The sequence below is a fragment of the Mus pahari genome, chromosome 16, assembly GCF_900095145.1.
Source record: "Mus pahari chromosome 16, PAHARI_EIJ_v1.1, whole genome shotgun sequence".
Lineage (NCBI taxonomy): Eukaryota > Metazoa > Chordata > Mammalia > Rodentia > Muridae > Mus > Mus pahari.
This window is the reverse complement of record NC_034605.1, coordinates 27706658-27717099: the sequence shown is the minus strand read 5'-3', so window position 1 is coordinate 27717099 and position 10442 is coordinate 27706658. Positions and strand designations below refer to the sequence as shown.

The window sequence follows — 10442 nt, the reverse complement described above, 5'->3', positions numbered from 1 at the left end:
GAGAGAGGGAGAGGGAGAGGGGGAGAGGGAGAGGGAGAGGGAGAGGGAGAGAGAGAGAGAGAGAGAGAGAGAGAGAGAGAATTTTATTGATCTGAATGAAAATTAATATTATTGCCAAGTGTGTTGTTGCATGCCTTTAATCCCAGCACTCTGGGGGCGGAGTCAGGCCAATGGAGCTCTGTGAATTCACACAGTGAGCTTGGTCTACAAATCTAGTTCCAGGCCAGCTAGAGTTACTCAGTGAGACCCTATCACGAAGAAAATCAAAAAGCAACAACAGAGAAAAACAACAAAAACATCGCTGGCTTAAATTGTTTAAAATCTTTTGTAAGAACAAGATGACTTTTACCTTTATTTGATCTTGGACCAAGAAGTATTTACGTTTTATTAAAGCCAAAGCTGTGTTACCACAGCCACCCAAAATACAAGCCTGCCACCTACTGGTCAGCATGGTAGCTAACAGCATGGTGAAACCACACAAAACATGCTTTCTCTTATGTGCCTCTGGTGTAGAGTATGGAAACTATGAAAGAACGATGGAATAAGAATTGAGAACTGAAAAATAGATTCTAAAAATTCATCCAAAGTATATTTTTAATTGTAGAAAAAATGGTATAAAATTCTTTTTCAATTTGCCATGCCTCTTTTCCAGAGTAGGAATAAAGTATGGGTATCAACAACCACTATGTATGTATGTATGTATGTATGTATGTATGTAACTATGTATGTATAATATGTACACACACACACACATACACACACTTGTGCTCACACTTGCGCGTATGATTTCTTTATTAGTGTGGCTTATAGGCTGTGGCTAGTCAACTATGATTGTCAGCCAAGAGAAAGTCCAAAAATCCAGTATTGTTCAGTACATGAAGCTGAATATCTCAGTTGGTCTTCAATATACATTGAGATCCAGAAGGAGTAGGCTCAACTGCCAGTGAAGGAATGTCAGAGAGACCTGAGACAAGCAGAGAAGAGAGAGAGAGAGAGAGAGAGAGAGAGAGAGAGAGAGAGAATGAACTTTCTCTACCCTGTCCTTTATATAGGCTTTCAGCAGGAAATGTGGCCCAAATTAAAAGTGGGTCTTCTGCTGGAGAGATGGCTCAGTGGTTAAAAGCAATGGCTGCTCTTCCAGAGGTCCCAAGTTCAATTCCTAGCACCCACATGGTGGCTCACAAACATCTGTAATGGGATCTGATGCCCTCTTCTGATGTGTCTGAAGACAGTGACAGTGTATTCAAATATATAAAAATAAATAAATCTTTTTTAAAAAAAAAGTTTGCAAAAGAGATAAAAGTGGTTTTTCAACTTTTAATGATTTAATTTAGAAAAAACATCCCTCACAGCTGTGCCTACTATAAACAGAAAACAATAATTACCTTCAAATTCCTTTTCTGAACACAGGGACCGTGCAATATATTTTGAGTCATTCAACATTCAACACATTTGAAAGGGTTATTAATTCAATGCACATTTAAAAGCATTCATTAAAAGCATTGGGATAGCAGTGAAGATAAAGTTTCTGCCTTGTGAGATTTATGGATTTTCTATGAGGCTACTTAAGGCATAGGGACTTCACTTCTTTCCTTGATTATTTATGGCAGGCAGGAACAAAGGAGAATATTGATAAACCTGGAAAAAGGGCCTCAGAGTATCGTGGAAGGAAGCCTTAGGGAAGGTGAAGATGTGAGAGCCAGTAGTTACACTGTAAAAAGATACACCGCCAGCCTCATAGTCTAGGAAAACTCCCACAACCTGGGGCTTCTCACTCAGATGAAGGGGAGGAGTAGGGGGAGAAGTGAGAGCTTCAAGGCCGTCCTCTTCAGACATCTTGATGGTCCAGAATCCAAACTCAGGCTCCTTCTTCATGTTAAAGCCCCTCTGCACATTCTCTAAACAGACTCCCACATCCCAACTGGTTGCATTCTCAACAGAGACTTCAAAGTAATATCTTCCTGAGGTAAAGCCCTCACAGCCCAGGACACAGGGTAAACCATAAAACCTCTTGGCTGAAGATCCTGCCTGAAGATCCCTGGAGCAACTTTTGTAGGTCACTAGTCTTCCACCTTTAGACAGAGTTAGGCCTAGATGGGCTGTGTTGGGGTCCAGGATCACGCCGACTGTAAAAACAACCATAACCAGTCTTTTAAGAGTTACAAACGTAATACTTTACAAAGACAAAACTCTGATCAGATCTGGGCATGACTTAAACATGTAAGTCTATGCAAACCATATATAAAGTACCTATAAAAAGAAAATCACCATGCCTATTGTAAGCCATGAGGAGGAGAGATAAACGTTAAACGAGTTAACGTTTATCTGAGAAATAGTACATACATGCTTACAAACAGTGGCAATAATACCATCAGTACCCTTATCTCTGTCACCGGCATCATGGTTCATTCAGAGATGCCAAGGATCAGAACTATTTAGAATTACTCTGGTTCCTGTTCTGCCCCAAGTCATCCTGATTCAGAACTTTTAGGACTGCTGACACTGATCATGGAACATAAAGGAGCCTTTCCCCTCCTTGTTTATGACTACATTTTACACAAACACTATCTCAAAAAAAAAAAAAACCCTCAAAACTCCATAAACAAACAGAAAGCACAAACAAAAACCATCACTAATGGAAAAGAGAAACAAAACAATTTCTCCAAACTGTTATTGACTAGAGGGTTTTGAATTTAGTAATCTTGGGCCAGAAGCTATAGAATATACCAAGCACTGACTAACAGATGGAGCATGAAGCTTATTGATTGGGATCAGTAGCACTTGAGTTTTGTCTTGTGTCTAACATGTTCCTTCATTATTGAGAAAGGTCCCTAAAGTTATTTCCAGTATACTACATGCTGCTCAACTACTGTGGTACTTTGAGCGAGAATGGCCCCCATATACTCATATATTTGAACAGTTTGCCACCAGGTGGTGGGGACTCTTCAGGAAGGGTAGGAGGAGTGGCCTTGTTGGAGGAGCTATGCCACTTGGGACAGGCTTTGAAGTTTCAAAGGACTTTAGCCATTCCTGGTCTCCCTCTCTACCTCCTGCATGTAGATCAAGGAGATGTTAGCTCTCAGCTCTTCCTGCCACCATGCCATTGCTTGCCATTATGAAGTCTAACCTGTGAAACCATAAGCCCTAATTTAAATGTCTTCTTTCAAAAGTTTGCCCTGGTCATGGTGTTCACTTAAGCAATAGACCGAGTAACTAAGACACCTGCCTTCCTAACATCGCTCTATGAATCAGAACTGTTCACAATAAACACTGAATATCAGTTCCTTACTGTAACCAAATACCTGACAAAAAGCAACTTAAAGGGAGGTAGGGGAGTTTTGTCTTGCTCCAAAGTTCAAAGGAACACAGTCCATCCTAGCAGAAAGGCATGTCTACAGGAATAGTTTGGTCCCTTGCACTGACCAGGCAGCAGAGGAAGGGAGGCCTGTACTGGGCGTGCGTTTCTCTTTTTTCTTTGCTCCTTGTTTCTAATCTCCAGTCCATGTCATGATGCTGCCCACATTCAGAGTGGACCTTTTTTTATTTCCCCCTCATATGGAGAAACTGAGAGACTGGTATTGCCTGCAGAGATATGGCCAATAACAGAAGCAGGACTTTGAAGGGTCTGTAAAGAGAACTATGTACATAGTATGCCAATCATGCTAAATACTAGAAAGCAAGAGTGTGAAAGAGTCACAGAAAATGAGTGAACATCTAGATCTTCAGATGTGAGTACATATCCTGGAGTAACCGCAGAAACCAGGAAAAGTCAAAATGGACCATTTCTGGGGTGGGGCGTTAGGGAACAATAGAGAGAGAAATAAATAATAGTGTGTAAGTGATCTGGTTGGAGAAGGGGGCTCTTTGGGGAGGGATGAGGGATATAAATACAGAAGGATAGTAAAATAACAGTAAGGAAGTCTGAATGAGTCCTAAGGAATTATAATATCAACTATCTTTATATATACATTTTAAACACTCTATAGTACAAGTAATTCCATATACATGTATACACACATAGTTTAAGTGATAGTACTAGTCATTCTGTATATATGTATACACACATAGTTTAAGTGATAGTACAAGTCATTCCGTATATATGTATACACACATAGTTTAAGTGATAGTACTAGTCATTCTGTATATATGTATACACACATAGTTTAAGTGATAGTACTAGTCATTCTGTATATATGTATACACACATAGTTTAAGTGATAGTATAAGTCATTCTGTATATATGTATACACATGTAGTTTAAGTGATAGTACAAGTCATTCTGTATATATGTATACAAACGTAGTTTAAGTGATAGTACAAGTCATTCCGTATATATGTATACACACATAGTTTAAGTGAACTTTCTTCACTGGGCCTAAGAATGCTTCCCCCAAGAGCCACAGATGATCTAGCAAAACCACTAATATCAGACATGAGAAGCCCTCTTTGAGCTGTTCAAGGCTGTCCAAGAGATTTCCAAGACACAGAGCTTATTGCTATTGTCCTTTGTCATCCCCTAGATATGGAAGATAAGTCCCTATTGCTGAAGGCACCATTACTTCAGACACCTGAAGGGCTCAGAGTCACCTGGTCTGGAACTGACCTGACTGCCTCCTCTCTAAGAACTAGACCTACCCAGCTATGAAATCAGTGAACCAAAACACCAACCAATAAAGTGTGATAACCATATGTGTGTAGTAGTGGCACACATACTTTGGAGGTAACCAACAGTTCTCTAATTGGACTTAAGACCCACTCAACACCAGGGAAACTATTCCTGGTACTGGAAATCTAGCCAACTACTCAATACCAGTGACATCATGAGTCTTGGGGAAGAACACACAACCACCGCCTTACTAAAATGGCATAGTCCAGAACCACAGTCTAAACATTTTTATTGATGCTGACAGACAACTGTAAAAAAGTGGTAAGTGATTAAGTGTTGCAGCTAGAGACGAGCCTGGTTCCCATTAAGGTTCTTCCAGCTGTAGCAGGTAGGGATCCCTGCGTTCGCAACCCTACCTTGGTGACGTCTTAATATCGTCTTCACGTCGAAGTACAGCTCAGACATATTACATTTAGTGTGAACCTTCAGGGGTTCAGCCTTCAGTGGGTTTAGCTTCATGGCCTCACACCTAGGAGAAGCAGAAGGTGGGGCTTTTCTCAATGTCATGTTCCAGTCAGCTCTATATACAGACCCGGAGTCCTTCTTTTGGGTGTTCATGCAGGACTTACCTGCTCAAGGTGTTTTTCACGTCCTATGGAAACAAAAACAAAAACAAAAACAAAAAGTGATTGTGTTTACATCAGTCGTTCATGGAGTTTTCCACATACAACCACTCTCTGGATACACTCCTCTCAGAAGAAATAAGAATCAAGTATCCTTTCACGTAATGGACACTGAAGAATGTTTTCCACCCCAGTCTGACATAAAGGGGGAGCCTGTCCTCCATGATTGAAGTCTGCGGATCTGTGAACCCTACAATGTGGGCTGCTTAAAATAAAAACCAAGAACGGAGCTCATTCTTCCTCTGGCAAGAACTGCATCCAGTGATTAAACTTCCTTTACGGAGAATCCTTGTTAGAGATAACTTGTAACACAAATCCCTAGTGGTAAATCTGCACATAGCTCCTTAGACTGAGCTAAGCAGGTACCACAGAGAAGTGGAGCATATAAGCCACGCTCCCAACCTTAAACTGTAACCAGCAGCACTAGCCGAGGAAGAAGTCAGAGCTCCGGTTATTTATCCCGAAGGGATGGATACATCAGATATGCAGCTGTAAGTTAGTTCTGGATTAGGGACCCTATAAACAAATCACTGAGTAGTTATTATTCTCTTACGTCTCTATGCTGTCACCATCTGTCACTTGAAAGCATATTTGAAGAATAAGTCTGACAGATACCTCAGCGAATGAGCTAATGCGAGTATGATAGCAGGAATCTCACCCCCATTTTTCTGATTCCATGTTCACCCAGAGTAAGTTACTTCTTCTAATTAACTTAAAGGATCCTGTAGAATAGTGGAGATCATCCTGATGCTATTCAAACATGCCTCCAAATTCCTTAGACCAATATTACTGCCATTCTGAGTGGAGACAGGCCTCGCCAATCTCCATGCTTCTTTACGAGCCCCCTCCTGCTATCAGAATCGCCTGCCTTCTTCCCTACTTCAGCACACAGCCTCACCTGTAGCAATTTCTGGGCTGACCCCTTACATTTTGCCTCCAGTTCCTGAATTTGGCATTGAGCACTCTCAAACGTTTGCTGTAGATCAGCCTCGCTGCCCTTCAGCCGCCTCAGCATCTCTTTTTCCTCATTCTCCAACCTCCAAAGATAAAACTTCTCTTCTTCCTGTAGGAAACTCTGGAGATTCTTGAAGTTAGACTTGATTGTTTGCCGACGATCCTCTATGGCATCCTGGAGTCAACAACAACAACAACAAAATGCTCAAAGCACGGGAACACACCTGTCTTTGAATTGACAAACAAATAGATAAACAAAATACAAGGAGGAAGCTTGATGCCATATCCTGCTAATTGAAATAAGCTCAGAACTTGGGAACTGATACTTCTATTTACACAAAGCACCAGCAGGGGTAAATTTCAGAGACCCAGAAATCCCAGTGATTATCAGGCCCTGGGAGAGAGAAGGAATGGACAGTTCCTGCTTCAGTTTGAAGAGTAGGAAAGTGTTCTGAAGGCGAATGTGGTGATGGTTACACAACAGCAACAATGTCCTTAGTGTCCTCACCTGTAGTTAGTTGTGGTTGCCAATGGCTAAAAACAAGTTTTATGCTTTATGTATAATATCTCCCCCACCCCATACCCCCAAAACAGATTCAGCTACACTGATGTAAGCTCACAATGAGCCACCCAAACTGGATGAGTGTTCCTAACTTCTTATTTAATTTAACTACTGATTAATTTTCTTCTGGTTCAACTAAGATATGGGAGAATGGTGGGACAGGAACCTGGGAAACTTGAATTATAGAAGGAGGGCATTGTTCAAATACTTTATCAGGTATAAAGGGAAACAATTTCTTTTTTACATGTTCTGGAAGTTCAAGTTAAACATCCATATGCCAAGGAGGCGGAAGGAAGACATGGCACCAGCTGTGGAAGCTGACTGTGTCGTAATTGGTCTCAAACCCAGGATGGATGGCTAAGGTGCGTATTTAATATATCAAGGCACACTTGGCTGCAAGGATCTCCCAGGATCCCTTGGTCCCTACCAGTTACAGGGTATGGATGGTATAACCATTCCCTATGCTAGACTTCTCCAGCCCAGGGGTTGGGCTGCCCTCTGTACAGTCCAGCCATTTTGGTTACCTGGTGATTTTTGCCTTCCCTTTACTTTCCCAATTCTCCCCTTTCCCATCTTATCACATGGCCTGGCTCAGGATCCTGTTCACGCTGGACTCTCCCAGGTGTCCTTGGCTATGTTCTTCCTCATATCTACAATAAACCTCTTCTACCATGCCTAGGAGCGAAGTCTTGCTTGATAAATTCTCTCCAAGGTTGGTTTCTCACCTGGTGAGGCGAAGAGCTGGATTCAGACAAACCCAACAAGGTCAGAATGTTGGTGTCTGAGGGTTGGAACATGACCCATGACTGAAGCTGTGTTATAACCATTCTGTGTGCTTGTGAGAAAACTCCAAGAACACTGGACAAGTCTGGTGACCTCAGCCCTGCAAAGTTCAGGGTTATTCTTGGACTGTACTCTCATGCCTTCCAGATGTAGTAAACGGGAGTGGGTTTACTCCAGATTATCCACTATCTTACTATTGTCATTCAGATAATCTTTCCAGGTACACCCTGTCCTTGTGATTGTATACAGCTTGAACACATGTGAACTCTGCTCATAAGACCTCGGTTAACCCTCAGAATATAAATTGTCTGATGCTCTAAAGAAAGTCCACCTTATTTCTAGGCTCCATTCTCCTACATTCCACTCCCTCTAAAGCGATGACACCAGAGTACCAGACTACTGCACTGAATATGTGAAGCAAAATGTGTCACAGAGTAAATAAGTAGCACGCAGCAGTATTAAAGATGAAAGTCTTAGGACTGGAAAGATGGCACAATGGTTAAGAATAACTACTGCTCTTACAGAGACCTGTCAGGTGAGCTCCAGATATGATGCCCTCTTCTGGCATCCTTGGGTACCTGTACTCTCTTCACAAACCCATATACATACATAGTTAATATTTTGAATAAAAACTTATTTTTTTTTTTTAAGGAAGAATGAAAGTCTGGGCCACAAAGCAATGATGGAATTTTTCATACACCCTAGTATGTAAAATAAGCATGAGAGAAAAGGATGACTGTGGTGGCACATTACAAAAGGGTAGTACATTATACCCAAGTACAATGGTAGCAAGTTGACTTCATGAAGGCAAGTCTAAGTCCAAAGAACCTGAGAAGCCCAGATTAGCTTTTGATGAAATCGTCAGAAATTCCAGCCAGTTACTATTGGCAAATGGAAGACCTTGGTGACAGAGTTTCACAGATGTAAACATCTAGGACATCTTTAGGGTTCCCATCCCTGTATTTGTCCCGGTCTTCCTCTATGCCTAGAGTCACTGCAGAAAATCACTTGACATTAATGAACTCAGACTCTTACCTTCAAGGCATTTATTTGGTTTGTTATGAGATGTATCTGAACTTCGTGATTCTCTTGGAGTTCACACAATTTTGTCAAGGTGTTCTGGAGTTTTCCCTGAAGGAAAAATTTGAGTGAGAAAAATCAATTCTTTTTTTTTTTTTCCCGAGACAGGGTTTCTCTGTGTAGCTCTGACTGTCCTGGAACTCGCTTTGTAGACCAGGCTGGCCTCGAACTCAGAAACCCGCCTGCCTCTGCCTCCCAAGTGCTGGGACTAAAGGCATGCGCCACTACCGCCTGGCATAAAATAAATTCTTATCAACCTTGTTTTCATTCTGAAACAGGGTCTGACATGGCCGAAGGTGATCTTGAGCTCACTAAGTAGCCAAAGATGACTTTGAACTCCTTGCTTTTATCTTCTGAGTGACAAGAAACAGAAATACATGACTGTGCCCTGTTTTGTGCAGTATTGGCAAACATTGAACTTAGGGCAAGTTAAGCAAGCACGCAACCAACTGAGCTACATCCCTTACCCTTAATTTGATTCTCCATTAGGCACTTAATATGAGTCTCAGCACTCCAAAATGTGGTAAAATCACAATGAATAGCTATTAAGCTCTTCATACATCTCTCCGAGTGCATGCTGAGGGTTTTGTATGTGGTAACTTATTAATTGCCTTAGCAATCCTGGGCAGGTGGGAGGATGCTTAATATCTTTGCTGTGCTGTAGAAAATGAGCCTTAGAAAGAGATCAAATAACTCACCTCAGGAGGCATAATTGGGAGTCTCAATAGTAAAACTGGAACTCCAGTGTCATTGGCCAAACCATGTCACTTGGGGAAGGTTGTTATAGACTGCTACAGCCGCAGGGAGAGTTTATAAATAGGGTGCTGAACCAAACATAGTCAATACTGAGATGTTTGACATATCTGGAACTCTGTATGTGTCTTAGTTAGGGTTTCTATTGCTGTGAAGTGACACCATGACCAAGGCAACTCTTATAAAGGGCAACATTAATGGGGGCTGGTTTACAGGTTCAGAGGTTCAGTTCATTGTCATCAAGGTCGGAGAATGACAGCATCCAGGCAGGCGTGGTGATGGAGGAGCTGAGAGTTCTACATCTGTTTCCAAGGCACACAGAAGACTGGCTTCCAGGCAGCTAGGTCAAGGGTCTTAAAGCCCATACCCACAATAACACACTCCCTCCATCAAGGCCACACTTCCTCCAACAAGGCCACACCTCCTAATAGTGTCATTTTCTGGGCCACGCATATTCAAATCACCACAGTACGTATTATGGTAAGGTACAAAGGAAAGGCTAGGAAACCAACGTAAAGGAATTTGTGTCCTTGTCAAACTACTCCCTCACCCCCCCCCCCCCGAATAATTCTTAACATGGTTTCTTGTATTTTCACTTAGAGCAGTTTGAGGCTACTAGAAATTGCCTATAATGATAAAAGGTTAAAAAAAAAAAAAAAGACTTCTGTCCTCTGTAACTCCACAGGTGTGTATGCAAAAGTTTCCAAGAGATCCTCCGAAAGAACCTGTGACTGATTTAGAAAAACGAAATATTGCCATTGCTATAGGTCACATGCTGTTCTAAACTCTACATGCTATAATAGCCATAAAGCAAACACAGCTCCCAGCTTATGTTCTGAGGACTCAGATGCTATCATGTCTGTGTACTGATAGGGATAACAAGATGGGAAAAGTTGAAGAAAATTAGCACAGTTATCTATCTGCGGAGCACCAGGACTAATGTTTCACCCAAGCAGTCTGACTCTGTGGCAGGTAACTGTCATCCTGTCTTGCTCCTTTTTTTTTTTTTTTTTTTTTTTTT

General features: G+C 41.6%; 1 protein-coding gene across 1 annotated transcript in view; it reads right to left on the bottom strand.

Moving 5' to 3' along the window:
- Positions 1 to 1556: 1556 nt before the first annotated feature.
- The window catches only part of Trim38 (tripartite motif containing 38), a 10993-nt gene continuing 2107 nt past the window's right edge, over positions 1557 to 10442 (bottom strand). Inside the window, exons 2-6 of the mRNA XM_021216059.1 lie at positions 8624 to 8719; positions 6188 to 6418; positions 5236 to 5258; positions 5023 to 5135; positions 1557 to 2126 (exon numbers count right to left, since the gene is read on the bottom strand). Of these exons, the coding sequence (XP_021071718.1) occupies positions 1582 to 2126; positions 5023 to 5135; positions 5236 to 5258; positions 6188 to 6418; positions 8624 to 8719 (1008 nt within the window). The 3' untranslated portion in view covers positions 1557 to 1581. The remainder of the gene's footprint in view (positions 2127 to 5022; positions 5136 to 5235; positions 5259 to 6187; positions 6419 to 8623; positions 8720 to 10442) is intronic.